At 57.1% G+C, this 23628-nt stretch overlaps 2 protein-coding genes across 2 annotated transcripts; one reads left to right on the forward strand and one right to left on the reverse strand.

Moving 5' to 3' along the window:
- Positions 1 to 1762: 1762 nt before the first annotated feature.
- Positions 1763 to 22918, forward strand: TSPEAR (thrombospondin type laminin G domain and EAR repeats). Its single transcript, XM_065748322.1, has 13 exons — positions 1763 to 1907; positions 2965 to 3170; positions 3257 to 3495; positions 3584 to 3674; positions 3767 to 3923; positions 4226 to 4357; positions 4629 to 4861; positions 5670 to 5856; positions 6102 to 6331; positions 6815 to 7002; positions 7283 to 7384; positions 7643 to 7871; positions 22909 to 22918. The coding sequence occupies exons 1-12, from the start codon at positions 1826 to 1828 to the stop codon at positions 7794 to 7796; spliced, it is 2001 nt and encodes a 666-aa protein (XP_065604394.1). The 5' UTR covers positions 1763 to 1825; the 3' UTR covers positions 7797 to 7871; positions 22909 to 22918.
- On the reverse strand, positions 10377 to 23628 carry TRPM2 (transient receptor potential cation channel subfamily M member 2). The gene is made up of 33 exons (XM_065748321.1): positions 23540 to 23628; positions 22756 to 23001; positions 22458 to 22543; positions 21801 to 21969; positions 21148 to 21328; positions 20798 to 20964; positions 20267 to 20447; positions 20088 to 20149; positions 19477 to 19677; positions 19084 to 19186; positions 18742 to 18863; positions 17964 to 18314; positions 17347 to 17484; positions 16880 to 17009; positions 16567 to 16712; positions 16112 to 16224; positions 15784 to 15997; positions 15518 to 15636; positions 15062 to 15194; positions 14739 to 14910; positions 14118 to 14301; positions 13796 to 13977; positions 13571 to 13703; positions 13266 to 13353; positions 12924 to 13011; positions 12655 to 12806; positions 12227 to 12303; positions 12037 to 12138; positions 11730 to 11816; positions 11512 to 11617; positions 11193 to 11294; positions 10998 to 11114; positions 10377 to 10612 (listed from the first exon to the last, which is right to left on the reverse strand). The coding sequence occupies exons 2-33, from the start codon at positions 22948 to 22950 to the stop codon at positions 10487 to 10489; spliced, it is 4527 nt and encodes a 1508-aa protein (XP_065604393.1). The 5' UTR covers positions 22951 to 23001; positions 23540 to 23628; the 3' UTR covers positions 10377 to 10486.

A 23628-nucleotide genomic window follows, 5' to 3' on the forward strand; every position in this document is an offset into this window, starting at 1 on the left:
GGAACCACAGCCACTCCTGGGAATGTGAGGAAGGATCTTGACTTGGGAGAAAGGGCAGAGCTGAGGAAGGGGAATGCCAGCCCTGGGTTTTCTGCCTGCTCCCATGTGACATTTTGTCTCTGGTGTTTGCTGGGAGAAAACCCATGAGTTCTGTCCTCACTGGGCTGCTGTGTGCTGTCTGGAAAGGACCAGGTGGTGAGGTTCCCCCTGGAGCAGCCAGGGATTGGGAACCCTGTGAGCAGGAGCTCTGGCAGTGATGCTGGCACCCTTCTCGTTCTGTTCTCCATATGTGAGCTCTGCTTGAAATGTGCTGTCCTCAGACATGCTTCTCAACCTTTTCTCATCCAGGGATGGCCAAAACATTTTTTGGGAGAAGTCCAAGGATCGTTGTGTTCAGAGCTGCCACATGGTTTTATTTACAACCCATAGGAAGTAGGCAAACATTTCTGTTTGTCTCCTTCTTTCCATCCTCTCTTGGTTGCTTGTGCACACAGCTCTGCAACCCTATTCCTAGTGCTGCTGGGACAAGGAACGAGTCCTGGGCTGAGCACAGCCACGGGCATAGGTGCTCCCAAGCCCTTTTTAACAACACAGGTTGGTTCCCTAGGGCACATCACCCGCAGGTTCTCCAGATGAAGAGCAATCGCTGTCCCTTTTGTGGCCAGCTTCCACCTTGAGCTGCAGGGCCAGCCCTACCCATCAAAAGCACGTGAGGTTTGTCCTCCCACCCTTCGACGTTCCTACACCTCTCTGCTTTTGCAGGACACAGCAGCAGCTGTGACCTTGTGTCTGGTGGAGTCCTCCTCAGCTCCTGGGGGCACTTCAGCCTGTGCTAGTGTCCTGGTGGGAAGCCTGGCCCTGCTGGCATCTGGGCAGCACGCACAGCTCTGGCACTCATATCCCATGTGCTGCCAGCTCCCCAGGCCATGCTAACGTGACACATGTGTGTGGCACTGCCACGTGGGGTGACTGCAAGGTTCATGCTGGCGTGTGCACCTTTGGTGGTTGGTCTCCAGAAGAGCCCTGCTTTGCTTCGCAGCGTTTCGTCGCTTTGTGCTGGCCATCAGTTTTCCATTCTGCAGTTTGCCTCGCAGGAAGACTTTGGGGCGGGGGGAGCTAATTGCAATTGTTTGGAGGATGGAAGTGACTTGCTTTGTGGCAAGAGGAACCAAGCAGCGCTCGCAGTGCGCAGGGAGTTTTTCCACTGCCGTCTCCTGTTTGAGTGCTGTAACCTCCAGGGTTTCTAAACTAGTACTTGGTATGTCCCTGCTCTCCCCGTAGTGGATCTCACTGCAATGCTGTGCCCTGGGTGTGATCGGGCATCACCTGAACAGGAGGGAAATGTCCTTCGTGGGTTCTGGCTCTTGGGGTAGAGTGCAGCAAACTGGAGGGGATGGAGGATCTGCCCAGTACGGGCTGGGATTGTTACTGAAAGCCTAAGGGATCTGGTGGCAGCAAGGTGCCCTCCTTGGCAGGGACCGATGTCCTGCCTCCCCCCACGTGACCCCAGAAAAAATGAATCACCAAAACTAAAAGGAAGTGAGGAGAAAAAAAAAAAAAGAAAAGAAAAAGAAAAATAAGAATCCCTCCCAAAAGCCGCCTTCCAGAGGGCTGGGCACAAGATAAAAGCTCTCTGAAGGAACGGGGCTCCTCCTCTCCCACCGCCGTCTTCCCATTTAAATGTCTGTGCGCCGTGGCCAGCCCAGCACAGCCTGCAGCCCTGCAGTGCCCAGAGGGGCAAGGAGAGCCGGGCTGTAGCCCATAACCCTGCTCTGACGGATGATGCGAGAGCACCCAGAGGGCTGAGCACCCCCAAGGCAGCCCCATGTTGGCCCCACTGCTGCTCTGGGCTGTCCTCCTCCGGTGGGTGTGCAGCGGGGGTGGCAGGAGCTGGCAGCACTGCACAGGTAGGAGCTGGGGCTGGCGCTGCGGGCAGGAGCTGCAGAGGTTGGTGGTGCTGGGATATCCTGCAGGACCCCTGTGCTGCCAGGGCTGACCCCGGATAGCACACACTGCAGGGTGCCCCGTGAGGGCATGCCACCAGCCTCTGTGCGGGGCTGGGGTGTGCAGGTGGGGGGGGAGAGATGCATCCTGCATCCTCCCCGTGGCAAAATCTCCCGGAAGGTTTCTGTCCTGTCTCTAGTTTGTAGGTGCTTGGGCCCAGGTTTGCTCTGCGCTTGTGGCTTGGGGTGAAGCTGCTCCCAGCTGCTTTTCAAACCAGTGGGAGCTCTGATCAGTAGCAAGAACTGATGTTGGAGGGAAGCTGGGACTCATGGCTTTGATTCTGACAGAAAACCACCTCAGTGAGGTCCCGTCCTTGGCTGCTGAATGTGGGCACAGTCTCCAGCCCTTCTTCTCACTTATAGGCTCATCCTGGGGCAGGGGATGTGAAACTATTCTGCAAACCCAGGACCGAACTCAGCCTGTGCTTCTTTTGCTGGGTAGCCATTTCATTTTGAACCTTCCTTGAAGCAAGATGCATGGGGCAGGACGTGCTTCTCCCAGAGCTGGTTCTGCTTCGGAGAATCATTGGGGATTGGAGGGAGATCCTCGAGTCCTATCTTCTACTAACGCATGTTCCTTACTGTAGGTTGAGCAGGAAAGCATCTAGCTCACAGCCCCTCCTGCCTGGCTGCCCCGTGCTCAGGCAGCCCAGGCTCTGGCACTGTCAGCATCCCAAAGCCTGTCATGGGAATTGCAACGAGCACAGAGCCACGGCTCGGATCGGAGCGTGCAAGCACAGCTCTGTCTCCTGGTTCTAGTTTTCCCATCTGGATGATGCCCTGGGGCGGTGCATGTTGTTTTCTCCTTTGGGAAAAGGGATAATTACTTAATGAGGGTTTTTAGGCTCTGCCAGGGAAGCACGTGTGCGTGTGTGCAGCCAGTTCTGGGCCGGGAGATCCCATGCCCGTCTTGGCAGCCCATCTTTAGGGCCACCATCTCCCGCTGCCCGTGTTCCCATAGAGCTGCGCCCGCTGGACGTGCTGGCGGAGCTGCTCCCCGGCGACGTGCGGGTGCTGCGGGCACAGGGGCTGCGCGGCCTCCAGCTGCACACCTCGCGGCCCCGCGCCCTGACCTTCCCCGCCTCGCGCCTCTTCCTGCACTGCGACCGCTTCCCCGAGGAGTTCTCCATCATCGTCACCCTGCGGGTGCTCCCCGTCCCCACCAAGGTGAGCACTGCCCGCGGGCACGGCCCGGTGCCGGGCGTGAGGTCGGGCATGGAGCGTGTCGGCCTCAGCGCCGCGTCGTCCCGCAGAGGAATGAGTACATCTTCACGCTGATGGCAGAGGAGAGCCCCGGGGTGCTGGTGGGGCTGCGCTACTCACCCAGCAAGCTGCACTTCCTCTTCTGGAGCCCGGAGCGTGCCGGCGGCTGGCAGAACCGCGTCACCTTCCGCAACGTCTCGCTGGCCGACAGCCGCTGGCACACGCTGGTGCTGGCCGTGTCCGGACAGTCCTTCTCGCTGTCTGTGGACTGTGGTCTCCCCGAGGATGTGTAGGTTGGGCTGCGGGGATGAGGTGTTTCCTCGTCACAAGGGGTGCTCCTCCTGCCCCGCCGTCACGCTGCCCTCTGCCCATCGCAGGGTGGTGGAGACGCCGTTTCCTGCTTCGCTGTCGGTGAAGAGAGCCAGCTTCTACCTGGGCAGCAGGAGGAGGAGGAAAGGCTTCTTCACGGTAGGGTCGTGGTGGGCGTCGGGATGGCTGTGGGATGGAGATCCCTGGGCAGGGGTCCCACACATGGGCGTGCTGCCCGTCCCGTTCTGCAGGGCTTGCTGCGGCAGCTCGTCCTGCTGCCGGGAGCTGATGCCACCCCTCGCATCTGCACGGCCGCGAACTATAAAGCCACAGCACTCTCCATCCCTGCAGTTCTCCAGGATGTCCCAGTGAAGGCAGCAAGCAATGAGGTGCTGAAGTACCCTGACGGTCAGTAGGGAGCTGTGGGCTGCTCTGAGCTTGGGAAGGCAATGAAGGATGGGGGTATAGGGTGGTGGGCATGGCTGTGGGGAGAAGGGGACTGGGTCGAGTGGGTGAAATGGGGTTTGATGTCTCTGTGTACCCTGGCAGCGTTGGGCTCACACTGCTGATGCCCTGGGGGTGTGAGCAGCTGGGTTTCTGGCTTGGGACCAGGGTGCTGTCCCCCTCCTCCCTGCTGTCCATCAGAGTGGGATACCCAGTTCTTCCGTCACCCCCCGTAAGGGTGCCTGCCTTGTGCCATCTGTTCCCAGGAGCCAACATGAAGGTGACCCTGGGGTCCCGCCCGCCCTGCACCAAGCAGGAGAAGGCACAGTTCTGGTTCAATGCCTCCCGGAGAGGGCTGTACCTATGTGATGGCAGCACCTGGATCTCCATGCTGGAAGGTAATGATGAGCCTCATGCTGAGTGCCCAGGCCCAGAGCCGTGCTGCAGCAGGGTTGGAGCTGGATGGTCTTTGGGGTCCCTTCCAGCTCAAGCCTTTCTGTGATTCTGTGCTCATCACAAAAACTGTGTCCTTCCAGCTGTGGTGCAGAAAGTCATGGGGCAACCAGGCCCTAAACAGGAGGGCCTGAGTTAGCAGGGACCCACAGGAATCACTGAGCCCAGTGACGGGGCTGCTGAGTCTGAACCTGACTCCTTTTTGTGGTCTCCCAGTCAAGCAGCGACTGGACTACGTGGAGGAGTACCAGGACCTGGTGACCAACTCTGAGACGATGGGTGTCGAGGTCTTCACCATCCCAAGGGTGGGACTGTTTGCAGCCACTGCCAACCGGCACAGCCCCCCAGGGTCGGCCGTCTATAAGTGGACTGATGGGAAGTTTGTGCTCTACCAGAACATCCCCACCTACCAAGCTCAGTCCTGGAAGTATTTCACCATAGGCAAAAAGGTGAGGCTTGCCTGGAAGGTTATTGCAGGGCTGTGCCCAACGTTGTCTTCTCCTCTCCCAACCTCCTCCAGGGCACTGTCTGCTTCCAAGGGCTGGGAAACCTGCAGCAGCACTGGGTGGGGATGTGAGGAAAGGAAATGGAGCTGGTGGGCCCATGGGGAGCAGAGGCACCTGGAGGGATCCTGGGGCTGTGCTCAGGGTCAGGGGATTGGGTCTGCATTTGTTTCCAAGGAGAAAGAGTAGAAGAAAACCAAATTCCTTCTTTTTCTGGATAAATTTCTGGCCACGTCTTTGGGCTGTACGTAGAAAAAGCAGCCCTAAATGCCAAAAGCAGAGGTTGGTTTTTGTTTTTTGGTTTTTTTTTGTCTTGGCCTGGAAAATGTTTTCTATCAGGGCACCATTATCATCGTGACTCTGGTTATCATGGCTGTGACTTTTATTTTTGTTATTTAGCCAGCTTTTCCCCATGGGAAGCTTTGTGGCTCAGGTCCTGACCCTGCCAGGCAGCGTCACCAGCGCGGTGTCACACCCAGCCACGTGTTCTTGTCACCACTGAGCTCCAAGACACCACTGTCACCCTGCCTGGGGCACTTGGGTGGGCTGCTACACCTGCCATGAAAGTGCTGGTCTTGGGCAGCTGTTGAGGCTTGCCTTGGGCAGCTGTGGAGGCTGATGGGAGCATCCCTCGTCCCTTCCCCATCCCATTGGGTCTCTGCTGACCCCACTGCGTCCCTGGGGTGCTTTGTGCTGCTTGAGATCACATCTGAAATGGAGAAAATTTGAAGTGTCCTGCCTTGTTGTTTTTCAGATCTTCCTAGCAGTGGCTAATTTTGAGCAGAATGAGAGGGGGCAGGAGTTCTCTGTAATATACAAGTGGAGCCACAGGAAGGAGAAATTTGTCACCTATCAGAGGATCACCACACACAGCGCGAGGGACTGGGAAGCATTTGTCATTGAGGGAGAGGCTTTCCTTGCGGTGGTCAACCACAGAGAAGGTACCCTGCCCTTGTTCTCAGAGCCAATCCAAGCCCTGTTCAGGCCCCAGAGCAGTCTGTTGCTGGGACGTCAGTTACACTGGCACCAGAGAAGGGCCCTCTGGGGGCACACTTTATGTAAGGCTGAGGACCACCCTCACTCCCTCCAGAGCCAAGATATTGCGTACTCAGACCCTTGGTTGAGTCTCATTTCTCTTGCCAACCAGATGTTCTTGTTCTTCACTGCACGTCTCTGTCTCCTTCAGGGAATAACCACAACATAGACAGCGTGATATACAGGTGGAACCCCAGCACGGGGCTCTTTGAAACCAACCAGACAATCCCAACCTCTGGAGCCTATGACTGGGAATTTTTTGCCATTGGGCCTTATTCCTTCCTGGCTGTGGCCAACACATTTAATGGCACATCCACAAACATCTACTCTCACATCTACATCTGGCTCAGTGGCTCTTTCCAGCTCTTCCAGTCCATCCTGGTAAGGTCATCCATCAGTCAAGCGCTGCTTCTTTGCTCCCCCTCTGGGCTGCGAATCATTTCAGAGGCCGATCCTCTTAGACTTCTGTAAAGGCAGCAATGGACTGACCAAGGGAAGCTAGATATGGGGGGAAACTTCTTGTAAAGAGCAGTGATGCACTGCACAGCTGCACGGGAGGTGGTGGGGTCACTGTCCCTGGAGGTGTTGCAGAGCTGTGGAGATGTGGCACTGAGGGACGTGGGCAGTGGGCACGGTGGGGTGGGCTGGGGTTGGACTAGATGATCTTACAGGTCTTTTCCAACCTCAGTGTTTGAATTCTGTGTGAAATGTATGAATTCTGTGACTCTTCTTCTTTGGGGGGCTTTAAGAGCAGGTCACCTCCCCGCTGCCCCTCCAGCAGGTCCCACTGTGCTTCCCAGCACTTGGATCACAGAGGCTAGTCCGTGTCCATGGCAGCTTCTCAGGTGGCTTCTTTCCCCACAGACTTTTGGGGCTGCTGACTGGGAGGTCTTCCACATCGGGGACAGAGTCTTCCTGGCTGTGGCCAACAGCCACAGCTACGACAGCAGGATCCCAGCACCCTCTAACTTCTACGCCATCAACTCCTCCATCTATGAGCTGAACATCACTGCCCAGATGTTTGTCAAATTCCAGGACCTCCTCACCTACAGGTACCTGTGCAAGGAGCTGGGGCGTTGCTCAGTGTGTGGCCTTCCCCTGAACACCCCAAAATACGTAGGGGTCTCCTGGAGGGTTCGTGTGGGATTGCACACTGCCAGTGCAAAGGGACTGGGGTGGGGGGAGGGCAATGCTGACCATTGCCCTCCCCCCAGATCCTGGGCAGCAGATCCCTGTGGAGCTGGAGAAGCAGCTCCAGGTGGGGATGGGATGGCTAGCTGCCAGAGCTCAGCTGGGCACATCTCACCCACCTCTATCTGCTTCGTCCCCCAGTGCCCTGGACTGGGAGTTCTTCTCAGTGGGAGACGACTCCTTTCTGGTGGTAGCAAACTCCTTCGATGGCTTCACCTTCTCCATTAACAGCATTATCTACAGGTACTGCTGCATGGCTGGGGCAAGGCAAGCTCTCTACCAAACCTGGCACAGCCCAGGAGTTGGGATGTGCCCGGGGGTAATGGCAGGACACAGGTACAGCAAGGGGATGGCTGGAGAGGGCACAGAGGGGCACACCCTGCTGCCTCTGCTCCCCACTTCTGCCAGGCTTCCAGGCACGAAGGGCGTCTCCCACCCCAAACCATCGTGGGGTGATGGGAGAAGGTGCCAGGCCCCCAGCTGACCGCCCTCCCCACACAGGTGGCAAGGCTACGAAGGCTTCGTGGCAGCTCACCACCTCCCCACCGTTGGCTGCAGAGACTGGGAGGCGTTTAACACCACTGAGGGCTCCTATCTCCTCTACTCCAGTGCCAAGGAGCCCCTTTCCAAGGTGCTCAAGCTGAAAACCACCTGAGGTGCCCGAGGCATGCTCAGCTCCTTGCCAGGATGGGGGTGGGCTGGGCACTGAGGTGAGGATGGACCGAGGTGCGTTGGGAGCCTGGGGACAACCACAGCACCTGCGGGGTTGTGCGCGCCGCAGGACAGGATGGGAGCTCCCAGGTCAGCTGTCTCCAGCCAAGGGTCCCAGGGCTCTGCTTCTGTGGCTGGAGCTCGTGCAAAGCCAAGGGAGATGAAGCCTGAGCAGAGCACGTGATGCTGGATCGGGTGCGTGGTGCTGGGAGGAGATGATGTGTGAGAAGCTGGGGAAATGCTGGCTTCAGGCTGGCTCTGGTTACCCAACCCCTGGGCTCACGGTGTGCCCGGGCCCACGGCTCTGATGCTGCCCCACGCTCTGTGTCTGGCTGCAGGCTGTGTCTGCAGGCTGAGCAACGTGTGTACGTTGTGCAAAGCCACGGATGTGTGCTGCAGCTGGGCCACGGGGGCTGGTTGTCACCATCAGCGTGGTGCAGGTGGCAGGGAAGGCCACCCTGATGTTGTTGGCACTTGTTCTGAGGGTTTTGGAGATGTGTGTTGGCACAGCACTAGCATCCACTGCCCGCTCTGATGCTGGTTGTGCACTCCTTTGCACAGGGTTGGGGATGCTTTTCCTTGCCTTTATCTGGGGGCATCTTTTGCTTAACCAGAGCTCAAATAAACTGCTGCACCCCCGACAAGCTGTGGGTACCGGAGCTGCTCTGCTTGCACCAGGAGCTCTTCCTTTGATCCGTGGGCCCCTCCAGGGCTCTTTGGTCACATCTGGGCTCTGCAGGACCAGCAGGGGCTCCCAGGGCCTCATGTAGGCTACAGGAAAGGTGTGAGGGTGGGACCTCCTCCTGCTGTGTTGATGCCCTGAAACCCAGAGCCCCCTGAGCATCCCAGGCCTCCAGCTCAGGACTCTGAAACCTGGAGCCTCCGGGGGTGTGACCCTCTGCAAAGGAGCTGGGGGGTTCTGACTGCAGAGCCTGGAGCTGCAGGATGGCAGGGGCTCAAGGGGTCAAACCTGGAGCAGGGAGGGAACTTCTGCAGCCCAGGATGAGCCAGGGGAGGAGGGGTTACTTGGGAAGGGTTCCCTGCATCCCAGACCACATCGTTCCCTGAAAGCCCAGCTCTCAGTACAGCACAAACCTTTGTAGGTTTTTTTGAGGGCTTTTCCTGCATAACTGAGAAATTGGCACCCAGGAACATGTCCTCCTCCCATGGGGCCGTGGGGCCAGTGTTGCCCTGCGTGGGGATGGGGTTGAGGGCCACTGGGACACACGGAGGGTGCTGTAGCATGGGGTGTTGAGATGAGCCCCAGCCTGCAGTCAGCTTCTACATAGGACGTGGTGAATTCCCAGCTCATCAACCCCAAGTGTTAAAATCGCAGTGAATCAGATTCCCTGCACACCCAGCTGGCCTAATCATCAGTGCGCTTTTAAATAACAAGATCTGGCGTTCTTTTGCTTTTCCCATCTGGTCCGTGAGCTGGTGCAAGTCACGCTTCCAAGGAGTTTGTCAAAGCAGTGATTAGGAGGTGGCTTTTTTTAAGGTCAGAGTGTGGCATAGCAGCATGACTCAGAGCTGGAGCATAGCAAGGAGCTGCTCAGTATCACCTTAAGGGGCAATGGGAATGGGGGGGGATTCAAGAAGCCCAAAGCTGCTGATGTGGGTGAGTCTGCATGTGGGTTGGATTTGTAAGATAGGGGTGAGAATGTCCTGGAAGCGCAGTGTGCAGGAAGGGCCCGTGCTTAAACAGCAGTGACACACACCACCAGGCTCGAGTTGTTGAGCACGCTGTTTATTGAGCAGCACTGTGTGACCAGCTGGCCCCCCCCTCCCGTCCCCAGTGCCTCACTGGTGAAACTGCAGTTGTGCTGCGATGGCCTCCAGTACAGGAGTACAGCCCTGGCTGTGTCTGTCTCCGTGGGGAGAGTGTGAGGAGCTGAAATCCCTCTCTAAACAGTCCTAGGCACCATCCACTCCCCTGGGGCTGTTCTGGGCTACTGAGGGGCCCTGGGAAGTGTCTGCTGTGCCTCATCGTCCCTATGGCAGGCAGCAGAAACGGTGAGCAGAGATGTGTGAGATGGGTGTGAGTCCTTGCTCATGTCCCCACCTGCCCCAGTGTCCGCAGAGCACGAACCCCCATGTGTCCCAGCAAGCTGCCCTTTGCTGTCCATGTGCACAAGGGGATGGGGCAGGCAGGTGCCACTTAGCAGAGGGAAGGATATCAGCTACAGCACAATGCTCAGCATACACATGTAGGATCACATAAGACTTGGGAGGGTGAACTTGTGCAGGGGTATAAAGCCATAGGTGTATGAGCCATGAGCTGCTCTTGCCTTCAGAAGTGTTGTATCACAGCACAAGGCGATGTCACTGGGTCTGAGGCAACTGGAAATACGGGGACAGATGTCACAGCAGCTTGCAGGGCAGCTTCTTCAAGAGACCCTGAGCAACACTCCAGGAGCTGTGCCGGGGTTTCTGGGGCTCAGAGAGCAGACTGGGGAGCACAGCTGCCCGACGGATGCCCTGCAGGCCCACACGCAGTGCCCACGCAGAAGGGTGAGCTGGTGGCTGTGATAGCTGCCTGGCCTCCTGTGGCAGCCCACAGCCTCACAGGTGAGCTGGGGCAGAGCTGCCAGATCCTGGCCCAGGACTGCAGCGGCTTTGGCTGTGCCTGAGAACTCAGTAGTAGGCGCCCAGCAGGGTGGAGACCTTCTGCAGGAGCTGCTTGTGGTTGGCGTGCAGCGGGATCCTCTTGTCCAGCACCTGCCAGCGGATGCTCAGCTCTGGGTCGCAGCCCTGGAGGAACTGGAAGGGGAGCAGGACACCGTGTGCGTGCCGTGGCAGGACCAGCTGCACTCAGCAGCACTGCCAGCTTCCCACCCTGAGCTTTTGAGGTTCCTGTTGTGCTGGCACCCCATCTGCAGCTCTGTGTTCCCTCTCCTCTGCACACAGCTGGAGAAACTTACTCCTGATGAGAGTGAGACCTGGGGCTGCAGCCGAAGGAACTCATAGAATCACTACGGTTGGAAAAGGCCACTAAGATCCCCAAGTCCAACCTCAGCCCACCCCACCGTACCCACTGACCGTGTCCCTCAGTGCCACGTCTCCACAGCTCTGAAACACCTGCAGGGATGGTTACCTTCCTGGGCAGCCCTGCCTGCTGGGAGCTGCAGAGGCAGGAGGTCCTTACCGAGTTCAGCCGCTTCATCTCCACGTCGTTCGGATTGTCAAAGTGCACGCTGACAGCGACAGTCTCAACCCAGGCGTTATCTGTGTTGCGGGGGTCATCGAGGTACCCCTTGTGTATCTGTGCACAGTGAAGGATGGCTGCGTTAGCAGAGCTGTAACCAGCACTGAGAGCACCAAGAGCTCCGTGTGCCCGCACCTCGGTGCCTTGCTTCAGCAGGTTCTGGAACTGGGGCCAGAACTCCCGGCGCAGGATCCACTTGAGCTTTAGTGGCAGCGTCTCACCCGGCTCCAGCGAGCCCTGCACCCAAACAGCTCTCACAGCTCAGCTCATCCCACGTGGCCCCGCTGCTGCTGCACTGCCCCAAGCTCAGCTGCAGGGGGGCAGGCAGCAGCGGGGCCTCCCTCCCTCCTCCTGCTGCCAAAAGCCCTCAGCAGTGCTCCATCGCTCGATGCAGCTCCTGGAGCTCTCCACCAATGGTTTGAGGTGGCTGGAGCTGCTCTGCTCTGGCTCTTACCCCGGGCAGTGCCCAGACATCTGACAGGGGGTACTGGGCCACGAGGACCTCCAGCATCTTCTTCAGGCTCTTCCTGATAATGGACCCGTCCAAGTTCCTCCTCCAGCTGTGAGAGAGGTCCATGTTATGCTGCAGGCCATACTCAGCTCCCTTTCCTCGTTCTGAAATAGCTTTGTGCCCCCTTCTCCATTCTGTCCCCAGCACCCCTACATGCTCACCGGGTCACAACTGGGTGCAGGGCGTGGTTGGGCCCAAAGCAGTGCAGCCTTCCTCGGCCACGCAGCCCCGTCCTGCCCATGGGATTCCTGGTGGGAGAGAGCGAGCAGGCTGGAGGCTGCCCAAAGCCCTGAACCACCCTCCCTGCTTCATAGAATCACACAACAGGTTGGGTCGGAGGAGACCTTGAAGATCATCCAGTTCCAACCCCACACCGTGGGCACGGGTCCATCTGGTGCTCTTCAACATGTTCATCAGTGGCACAGACACTGCCCCGCTCCCCCACCTCCCTGTGGTGGCAGCACTCACAGTGGCAGTCCATCCTGCACAGCGTAGGGGCCGTGGAAGCTCTGCCGGTCGATCAGCCCATCCATGGTGTTGTAATTGATCTTCAGGAGAGACTCCAAGGAGCTGGGCACAGGAGGGAGCCCAGCAGTGAGGGCAGGCTGTGCCATGCGTGGGGATGGGTGAGGAGGGACCCCTTGAGGGGGATACTCACGGGCTGAAGGGGTCTTGCACAGCTGTGTCCCTGTGGTCGGCTGAATAGGCAGGAGGGTCATAGAGATGGAAATCCACCTGTGGGGCATGTGGTTATGTCAGCTCCACTGGCAGCCCAGATGTGCCTGCTCATGCAGAGTGCCTTCAGACAGCCCCAAGTGGAACCCAGTCTTGTTTCACTGAGCACAGCCACGGTGTTTCCCAAGGGAGGCATCCCTGGCCATGCTTGGACCCTCTGTCCATTGGAGACCCAGCCCCATTTCACTGAGCACTGGTGGTGTCTCCAAGAAGCCACTCATCCCAGGGCTGGGGAGAACAGCGCGTCCCAAGTTGGACACTTCTCTCTCGAGCTGCAATGATGGCTCTGCTCCTCTCCCCATCCTCCTCCAGCCCCCAGCCTTCCTCCAGCCCCACCTCCTGGGCTCCTACCTCCCAGGGCACCTTCTCATCCGGCACAGGGAAGCGGATGGTGTGAGACCCCGGGTAGAGGAGGTTCCGGGCCAGCACGTGGTATGGGGGCTGCTTCTCTTCAGGCTTCTCCTCCAGGTCTAACTCCTTCACCTCTGAGGTTCTGCTGGAGACTGCAAGCCAGAGATACCTCACAGGGCAGGTGCTGAGCCTCAGCAGGACTGATGCTGAAGCCCATGGGACTGCCTAGCTCCAATGCCTTCTGGCATCACAGCTGGGGCTGTGCATACCTAAGGGTGGCATATCCTCCTCTGAGCTGAAGCCACTGCCCTGCAGCGCCTGCATGATCCACCTCAGGGCTTTGGCACTCTGATGGACCTGTGTGGGACAGGCGAAGATCTGGAGGGCCCTCTCAGGCTGAGGAGAAGAGCTGGATGAACAGTGCAGTGGCTCATCCCACAGCTCATCCCGTTTCCCATATGCCTTTTTCTCTTTGAGGCTATTGTTTTGTCAATGAACCTCTAACTGGTTTAAGGGGAGCTGATTCAGAACAACTTCCTCTTGTGGTTCAGTTGACCTGTGCCCTTGGAAAAGCCCATATTCCCAAGGCAGTTGCTCAGTTTTTCCCTCACCTGGTCTTCCAGGGCACCCAGTCTCTGCTCCACCAGGCTCGTCCTCTTCACCCGATCCACGTCCAGCAGGTCTGCCAGCACATCGACTCTGGAGGGATGGTGCAGAGAAAAACCTCCTTAGGAGTCACAGCTGCTGCAGGTGCTCAGCAGCCCATGCTGTGTGGGTGCCTACACCTCCAAAAGCCAAATCCCCACAAGCATCCCCTGTTGCCTATATGCACAGCAAGGAGAGCAGCAACAGCTCCAATGCTAAATCCTTCCTGCCCAGCACAGGAAGCAGGTCCCTGTCTGAGGTGTGTTGGTACCTCTGTGCAATATCTTGGATCTTCTGCTCTGTGCTCTGCTTCTCCCGACACTGTTGGTGCTGCAGGTAGTTCTCCTTCAGGTACATCTCCCACGAGAGGAGGGCGGCTTCCTCATTCTTCTCCAGCTTCTCTTCTGCCAGAGGAAGGGGATGGCAGGGCTGTCAGTTCCCCGGGCACCTCATCTCCCTGGGAGGGAGGAGAAGAAGGGCAGGGGCTGCTCCTCACTGAGCTGCTTGTGGCGTGTGGCCGGCCTGCGGAGCAGCCCCCGCTGCACCAGGAGCTGCAGGTGGCTGAGGAGGATGAAGGGTGGAGGCGCGGGCGGGCGGCCGTGGTACTCCTCAATGAGGTCGTGCCGCTGGAACTTCCAGATCTGGTCTGTGTGCTGCTGGACCTGCTGGAACGTGTAGCTGGGGACAGAGCCCAGGTGTCAGCTGTGCAGGGGAGCGAGGAGGCACCCCTTGTCTGTGAGCTGCCCTGGCTAGGGCCAAGCCTGCAAGTAAAAGTAAAGGCAGTGTGATTCACCGTCAGGGTTCCAGGTCAGACTCACTTGAACATGGCAATGAGGAGGTTCAGGAGGAGAATGTTGGTGAAGAGCAGGTACAGGCACAGTAAGATGACCGTCAGCCACTCTGGGAAGATGGGCTCCTTGTTGTCTTCGTTGGTCTCTGGGCACTTGGGCTTGTAGGGGTCAGTCCCATTGGGGCTGCACTGATCGATGTTGAAATTCACCCCTGCAAGAGAGCACAGCACTGCTCCACCGCAGCCAGCCCAGGGTGTGTCAAGCAGCACAACGCTCTCAGACATCAAGGTGGCTGAGAACATAGCAGGGGTTGGAGCAGCTGGTGTGTGCTGAGGGTTTCCAAGGCCACTCTGCATCATCCTCTGTCCTCAGCACTCTGCTTACTCCTGCCAACTTACACTGAGCTGGATGCTGGCACCCTGCTCCTGTGCCTTTGCACATCTTAGCTGGTTATCCTGAGCAGTTGGGCAAATTCATTTCCTGGCTTTGGAGTGATGGCAACACTCTGAACATGCCCTACACTTTGTCTTTTCTCCCTCCTGGCCTTACCCTGTGGCGTGGAGAGGAGTCCTGTGCAGCTGCACGAGCCTGGCCCTCTGTAACAGAGTCACTGGGCTCATGCCACAGTCACAGGCCAGCGTCCCTTACCATCGATGTAGGAGGGGATCTGCCCAAAGATGGTCAGGTAGGAGTGGTAGACCACGCCACGGAAAAGCCACTCCACACGTTCCTCATTGTGGATCAGGATGGCCTGCTTGGCAACGCCGAAGGACACCACCCACACTGCCAGCAGGAAGAGGAAGAAGAAGACATCCTTCATCTGCAAAGACACGAGGAAGCAAAAGCATGTCCTGGAGCACAGTGCCCTCCAGGGTAGGACGAGATGGGTGGCACATCCCCTGCGGGCAGGGCAGGGCAGGGCAGGGCAGGGCAGGGCAGGGCAGGGCAGGGCAGGGCAGGGCAGCCCTCACCATACGCTTCACAATGATGATCTTGGGCCCCAGAGTCTTGCTGACAGTGAAAATGTGCATCAGGCGCAGGCAGAAAATGATAAATGCCAGCGACAGTATGATGCGCCCCGGGTAAAGCGTCGATGGGATCAGCCTGGGCACAGGACAGAGGAAGGGAACAGCTCAGTGCCAACAGCGTGGTTCTTTATCTGATTTTACAATGATGCATTTCTGCATATCAGTGACCTTCCCCAGAGTGCTGGGTGAGAGCTGCGGCACCAAAAACATCTCCCCCAAAAGCGGCAGGAAACAGAGGTAAATGGGTCAGGATTAATCATGTGGCTATGACAATTTTCTTCAGTCTTTTGAAGAAGAAATCAGAGTTGAAAAGGTGCACAGTTCTGGAACTGTAGGTAGGGCCCAATGCAGCCGGCAGCTCAGCCCCGGGCACTGCCAGGCAGAGGGTCTGTGACTCACCTGCAGGTCAGCCCTGCGATGAACACTACGATGGCACCGATATCCAACTTGTTCCAGAAGTCCTTGAAATACAGGGAAGCCATCTTCATGACCCCAAGCCCATCTGGATCGTGCAACAGCTATTGGGAAAAGAAGCTGGGTCAGTATATCAGTAAAAGCCTCATAGGGTACTCACGTGCCTTACAGAGGGACAGAGACCTGCTGGCCATCACTGGCCACTCCTGCCCCTCCCAGCTCCACCCAAGCCCTCCCTGCCCACCCCATACCTGGCGGGTCTCCTCGCACACCAGGGAGAAGAGCCAGAAGTAGATGAGGTACTCCCACCAGGACGGGGATGGCTGGAAGTCAACCATCAGCACGTAGGCAAAGAGCAAGAGGAAGGTGAAGTAAGAGAGGATGTTCATGTGGAAGATGACGACAGGCGCCGTGAAGAAGGCTCGGAATCGTGTCAGGCAGCCCATGGGCTGCAGCCTCTTCTCCCTGAGGGCAGTGAGGATGGAGGTACAGCTCAGCTGCCTGAAACTTATGAACCAGCTGGAGGAGGGAGCTGAAGCAGAACTTGCCTCCATACACGCGTGCCCTAGCTGTAAGTACCTGAAGGTAATGAGGTTGGTGTAGAGGAGTGGGAAGAAGAGCATGCACATGATCACCCGCCAAAGCCCGTTGTCCACACACATCTTCCCCCACCAGACCTTGGTTAGAAAGGCCTGTGAGGAGGAAGGGGAGCACTGTTAGAGGAGCCTCCTCTGCATCCTGGCTAATTTGCACAGAAAGTTTGTCAAGTCCAGCTCATCAGGGATGGAGCCTGAGCTTGTTCCACAGGGCTATCAGGGATGAGCAATTTCCCTGGTGGCATGGAGCAGGGAGGAGATGGTCGGGCCCAGCATTGAGCACAGGTTGGCAGCAGGGGCAGGGTGCTCAGCCTCCCAGCCACTCGGGATTGGGGCAGCTGGGCACAGCCCCTCTGTCTGAGCACTCTGCAAACAAGGAGCCCTGAATCTGGACACACGGGTTCTTTCCCATGCCAAGCACCACCATTGGGAACCCACCTGGACACCCCCATGGGACACGAAGTTCATGTTCTTGGCCTCCAGTGCCAGCTGCAGACAGGTTGTCTTCCCCCAGGCCTCAGAAACACGCACGAGGAGCTTCTGGGCTCTTTCTTCATCCTTGCGATAACATTCTGTGAACACACCTGGGAGAGGAGGGAGACATGGCTCGGGGCCAGCCCAGTGCTCAGCAAGAGGAGCACCAAGGAGAGCTTAGCAGCAGGAGCAGAGCATCGTACCCACCGCCCTTTAGACATGTCCAGCATGACAGGACATGAGAGTATTCTAGGTTGTTGGTGTCCTTCCCACTCACCAATTGCCTTGTGCTCGTACTGCTCAGACAGGGCCAGCATTTCATCAGTGGTGTCTGTGTCTTCCTCCTCCTTGGCCAACTCCTTCAGGATCTTGCTGCAGGCCAGTGCAGCCGCCATGCAGTCCTGGCTCTGGGGCGGAAGATGTTGGATAGGGTGTGGGACACTGAGCCTCATCCCACAAGCCCCTGGCAGTTCTGATGTGTTCTTCAGCATTTCCGTGGGAGGGAAAGAGCATGTCCCAGTCTGGCTGCTCAGATGGGGCAACTTGTTATGGCAAGGGCTGACCTGTCCTCCCTTCTATCTGCAGGGGCAGGAGGTCACTCATTGCCATGGGGAGTACAGGGACAACCTTGCTCTTGCAATAGGAAGCCATGGGTGATGGGATGTTTGTGACTCCTCTTGGGCTTTGGAGGTTTGGTTTCAGCTGAACTTTACAGCTGGAACTGATGGGTTTGGGCTGCAGTACCTGGGCCCAGATGGTTTCTGCCAGTTCCTTGCGGCTCTGGACCACGGCCCAGATGAGCAGGTCACGGACTGGGTCGATGGTGAAGGTGACTCGGCCAGAAGAACGTTTGTAGAGGGATCGGAGGCTTGACCTCTGAACCTGAGAGGTGTGCAACAGTCAGACCTGTTCACCTGCCAAGAGATTGCTGAGAGGAGACAGCCCCTCAGCACAAATGCTCCCCGACCCCTAGGTGCCTGCCTCCACCAGCCATGGAAGGGCCTTCGCTGCAGAGAGGAATGGCCAATGCTGGGCTTATCCTGGAAATGCCCCTGACCTTCAAAGATCATGATCATAAAGGATGTGCCAAGCCTGCCCAGTGCACAAGGAGCCCTCTGTCCTCCACAGCACTGGGTCCTGCTCACTAGTCACACAGCCACCCAATTCTGCACGGCTAAGATGGTGGGAGCTGCATCTTGAACGTGAGGCAGATGACTTGGGAAAGGCTTTAAGGGGCTTTAAGTAAGATTCTTGCCTGGACAAAAGGACAGTGAGCTAACTGGAACCTCCAGGGCTGTTTCTTCAGCCAGTGCCCCCCTGCCCAATGCAACCCTGCCAGAGTGTAACCTGGAGATGCGTACATTCAACTTGATGTGAGGGACAGGGATGGAGAGCCGGGGCCGTTCCGTGTGCTTGGGCTTGGGGTAGAGAGGTTGTGTGGAGCGACCCAGCAGCTCCCTCAGCACCTGGGAGACATGGTGCAGTTGAATTCGAGGCATTTTGGAGCTGGCTGTGTGCTCCTTCTCCTCCAGGAGGACCTTCTGCAGCTTGTTGTGGAACAGGCAGGATGGGGCCATGTTGTCGTAGAGGTAAACCAGGGTGTCCCAGGTGACAAACTCCTTGAGACGCACTCCCTGTTCCACAAATAGCTTCACAAACTCTGGCTTGTTGGAGATCAAGGCAGCTGCCATCACGGAGTGGAGATCTGTGGGCTGATAAACCAGAGTCAGAGGTAAGGGGCTCCATGGCCCCCCAGCAGGGTGACTCCTTGTGCCCTGCTCAGACTGGGGAAGGTTTCATCCACAAGCACAAAGAGGAGCTTAGAGACAAGCTGCCACTTGACATGATGGCACAGGCGGAGACCATAGGGCAGGGCTACCTAGAGGAGTCCAGGTATCAAGAGACTTTAGGTTGGTACACTGTCTTTCAAAGACACCAGTTTTGAATGAAATACCAACCACCTATGTAAACAATTACATAGGACCATTTCTGGCAGTGAAGCAAATTGAGCCCAGTTCTGCTCTGGTTGTTTGTGGTCAGGAGTGGGAGAAAGTCCCTCAGCCTTGCTTACCCTCAGCCCCCAGCCCGGTATCTCCCACAAAGTCATGCAGCAAGAAAGCAGCACAGGTACTGCTTTACCTTCCACTCATAGTCATCCGTGAAGATCTCACTCCGAGCAATGTCCACCCTGTTCCAGGCCACGGCTAACTTCAGCTGGTGGTCCCAGTTCTCACGTCCAAAGTGGTCCTGATTTCGGGATGCTGCATGCCAAGTGCATGTGTTAGAGCAGAGGATCATTTACCCTCTTGAAGCCTCCCCCTCCCCCCACCCCAGGGGCCTGACCCCCCACAAGAAATATCTCTTCCCAAACAGCTCAGCATCACAAGGTTCGGGGAACCCTTTGGTGACTGCACAAGCCAAGCTTGTGACCACCACTCCATTCATCTCCCTCATGCCCCCAGGCAGCCCCCAGCTCCGCACCTTTGAACAGTGCCTGGAGGATGGCCACATCCACATCCTGCTGACCATATTTGCCCTCTCTGAAAATGGTAAGGAGTTGCCGGCTCCGCACTATGTCTTGTATCTACAAGGAAAGCCGTGGGCAAGCAATCAGCAGCAGCATCTCCTCCTGTGTGGGGCAGCTCCTGGCTCCCCTTGGGCCACCTGCAGCCCACTTTGCTGTCCCCCAGCCCAGCTGAGGCTAGTGCCACACTGTTCTTAGGGTATCCACCAGAACAAATGCACCCAGTGTGAAGCTTAAGGCTTGGTAGAAGCTGAGCCTTAAGTTTCACACTGGGAGCCTTGCTGGCCTCAGGAGTGCCTGGGGTCTCCACATGCTCAGGTAGAGGAGCTGTCTGCCTGCAAGAGGCTTACCTTCTTGGTCCACTCCACCACCTGGCCCTCGGTGAATTGTTCATAGGTGTCAGGGAAAAGCACACTCAGCTTCTTGCGGATCAAGGTGATGGTTATCTCGGACACAGGCAGGCCAGCCACCTGTGCAATGACATCCGCCACACGCCCAGACCCTTCCACAATCACACAAGGGGTCCCGTTGGTGATAGCATTGTAGATGGTCTGCAACAAAGCAGGGAGGCTGGTTCTGGTATCACTAAGAAGCCAGCAGCCCTGCCAAGACTGGACCTCCTGTTGCTACACCACAGCACTCCTATCCAGCTGCATTTCCCATTTCCCACCAATACCAGGAGATCCCAGGATGATGGAGTCACCGTCCCTGGAGGTGTTCGAGAGCAGTGGAGATGTGGCACTGAGTGACATGGTTTAGTGGGCGCGGTGGGGATGGGCTGGGGTTGGACTTGGTGATCTTAGCAGCCTTTTCCAATCCTAATGATTCTGTGATCCCAAGGCAAGGAGCAGACCTGCTGTCCTCTGCCCTGGCTCCTGGCCTAGCAGACTTTCCGAATCCCAGCCCATCCCACCACTACCCCTCTTGTCTCTGCTGAGAGAAGCCAGGAACGGTTCCTTACATCGAGTGTCCCAGGGCCTCCTTCCAGCACCACACAAACAATGGGGATCTTGATGGCAACACCTGCAGGGAAGCAGAGCCCAGGTCACTTCCCTGCAGGGAGCCCCTCTGAGCAGCTGAGATAGCCCATCATGCCTCATCCCCTCCCCTGCCTCTGGCCTGGCTATTTGTTGCTGTTACCTCCTTTCACCTTGGTCTGTTTGGAAATGAACTTCTCCAGCCGGGTCCTCAGGGGAATTTCCACCCCGTACCTCCCATGGGTCCCATTGTCCACAAGGATGAAGTGAGAGTGGTTGCTGTCCAGGCAGGAGAGGCTGCCTTGGTTTTCCTCATCCAGTACATACTCAGCTGGAAAGCCCCCCTGTAGGTGGCAGGAGGAGAGACCTGATGGGGCTGAGGGGGAGCAGCAGAGGCTCAGATCAATCAGCATGTGGAATGGGAGCAGGATGGCATGCAGGGGAAGAACAGCCATCCCTGCAGTCCTCATATCAGCCTTGCCCATGCTCCTGTCTCTGCTTCACTTGCCCTCCTAGGCTGCTCCCAGGAGAAGCACAACAGCCATGCAAGGCACTGGGTAGGGCATAAAGGGCTTCAGAAAGCATCAGCCTGGAACCATCACCCCTTCTAGCCCAGCTGGGTTTCCCCTAAAGATCTTCCTCAGCAGTCCAGGTGGAAGCAAAGCAAATGCATTCCCAACTCGGCCTGGCTCACCATGGGGCAGATGAGGCTCTCCCGGTTGTACACAGTCCCCCAGGTGGCAATGCCAATGGTGACAATGTCGCCTTCCTTGTAGTTGCAGCTCAGGACAAAGTCTCGCACTGCCTCTCCCACCTGCTTCATCACACCAGCATGGGACCCCCCCGTGATGATCCAGGCCCCTAGAGGTCAGAGAGGGGCTTGGGAAGGGAGAGACCCCACTACGGCAATCTCCTAGCATCCCACTGTATGGCTGCAGGAGCACTCAGTCCTTGAAGATGCTCCACCCCCCCCAGAAGACATTTTCTCTGCCCACTGCATTAAGCCCTGCCAGCACAGTAAGTGCTTTCTACTGTGTCTCTTACCGGTTGTCTGGGCCACTTTCACTAGCCCTTGCCGGAAGATGTTCTTCAGCCTTGGCTTCATGACAAAGTTTTTGGCTCCACCAGTGACCGAGATGAGCAGGTTGGGTGCATCAAGGCCCCAGTGCTGTGTCATGAGGTGGTAGATGACCCGCGGAGGAGTATCGGAGGAGACACGCACATACTGTAAAAACATGTATTTTGGGTAAAAAGAACTGGACTGGGGAGCAGAGCAACTCCACCACACTTTCTCCTGTCCCAGCAAAGAACCGGGGGCTTCCCATGCCTTTTCCTGCCAGAGGTCTGTTGCTGCTGCCCCAGCTCTTGGTGCATAGCCCTGTTCCATCCCACTTCCCAGGGAGCGTGCATCCCCATGATTGCCTGAGTACAAGGACAGGGAACAGCCATACCTTGGAGCATGGGCCTCACAGCATGGAGACCAGTCTTGCTGTTTCAGAAAGGGACTGAATACAGCGCTGGAAGAGAGGAGGGACATTGTCCCAACCACCTTTCTCAGCACGAATCAGTGCTGCCTTTGGGGCACTTCCATGCTTTCCTAACTTCCTCTCATTCAGGAGGGAAATACTTGCACTTCATCTGCCCGGGCAAGATCTGAACAGACTCTCATTGCACCACAGAGGGGAGAAACAAGTCACCTTTCCCATCTTCTGTCCCAGGCCCGTGAAGTGGATGTCTCCAAAGGCATCTGTTGGCATTTCCTGGATGTGCCTGCTGGGATCCCACTCCTTCCCCAGGAAGAAGGGAGGTTTAGCAGCATCTTCCAGGTGCTGTTCCCTGAGGTAGCCGCACTCGCACACCACCCTCCTGCAACACACACCCCCAGCTCCGTGGGAAACAAGCTAACCCCCAAAGGCAAAGTCCCAGTGACCCACTTGCCCCAGCCCAGCTGGGAGGTGCTGGTGTCTTCATCAAAGCACCACAGGTACCAGCACCTCCCACCCAACTTGACTTGTAGTTCAAGAACTTGTACAGAAACAAGGGCTTTTTGTAGCAGAAAATGTAGCAAATACTGGTATTTTCATTTATGGTGGTTTGTGACAGAAATTGGAAGGTTGCTCTGGGTGAAGTACGAATGGAAACGACTGCACAGCAAACATCAGAAGGATAACTGCCTGGGAAGCTGGCTATCAGCCATGTAGTGCCACACAGCAGGATGAAGGAACACAGTCAGAAAAGACTTTGTGAATTCCCTTGGTACAAGTTTCCTTGACAGAAAGGTGAGATTTTCTAGTGCTTTGTCCCCAGATGTCCCTTTTGATCCCAGGCAGGGAGGGGAAGGAGGTCTGACTTACCCAGAGTCTGAGGTCTGGGAGCTTTCCACAAAGTATGTGCACTCTTTCTTCTGGATGTTTTCAGGAATCCATGAGATGAGATTTTCCTAAGGGAGCAGGAAGAGCAGTGAGGGATCGTTGTTTCTGCAAAGGGTCACAACTTGCACCAGGGTCCAGAAACTGGTGCTTGCAACCTACCTAGGGGCCTTATTAATGCTCCCCCCCGCCTGAGATTCCCCAATGATGTGTCCCAGGACAACTTCTCTTCCACCACGTGCAGCCACCTCCCACCTCTTCCAGCTCCAGACCCTCATCTTGCCTTCTCATTGCTGCCAGAGGGGAAATGTGCCTTCCGCTGTCCCTTGGCCACACTGCTGCTGCTCTGCTGGAGGTTGGGGACCACCTCGAAGTCGCTCATCTCCCTGGGGTGCGCGGTGGGGCCGTCTCCTCTCTCGGGGCACACTTTGTTCAGCTGGGAGGGGAGCACCTTGGTGTGCCGGCCGCGCACTGCCATGACTGCTCCTCTCTCCTGTTCCTAGATGGGGAGGTCCTGCACATCTCCATCCTGAGTGCAGCAAAGGAAAAGGATGCACATGAGCTGAAGGCAGTGGGTCACACTGGGCAGGGCGGGCTGAGGTTAGGCAGTGAGCACAGCTCTCCAATAATGTGGTGGCAAATCAGTGGGTCAGCAGGCCTGAGCTTAACAAGGATTTTGGCGCCTATCTGCCATCCAAGACCTGCACCATAGCCAAATAATAAGGGCTGGGAGGACTTCCCGGTGTCAGGGAGGAGCTGTGGAGCAGAATGATGGCTGCACTGCAGTAGATCCCCTTCCCCCCATCTCAGCTCTGCTGCAGGCAGGGAGCAGACACAAACCCACGGGACAGCACTCAGAAAAGTGTCCTTAAGAGCCTGGGGACAACGGTAGAGCACAGGTTGCCTGTCCCCAGCTCAGCTGCACACTGCAGGCAGCATGCATCCCCTCGCCCTGGGGTCACCCCTTACCCAAGCAGGATAGACATAGCACCCTGCAGGGACAGGGATGCAGTGCAGGTGCCTGCAGACCATGCCCCCATCCCTGCTCCCCACAGACATGGCCATACCTTCCCCGCAGCATCCTCTGCCTGCATCACCAGCTCCTCTGCTCCATGCCCTCCGTGGGGATGTCAGCCTCCCGCGTCCCTGCGGCAGG

This window comes from Cyrtonyx montezumae, unplaced genomic scaffold, assembly GCF_038088225.1.
Source record: "Cyrtonyx montezumae isolate F1298 unplaced genomic scaffold, pur_monq_1.0 scaffold_5, whole genome shotgun sequence".
NCBI lineage: Eukaryota > Metazoa > Chordata > Aves > Galliformes > Odontophoridae > Cyrtonyx > Cyrtonyx montezumae.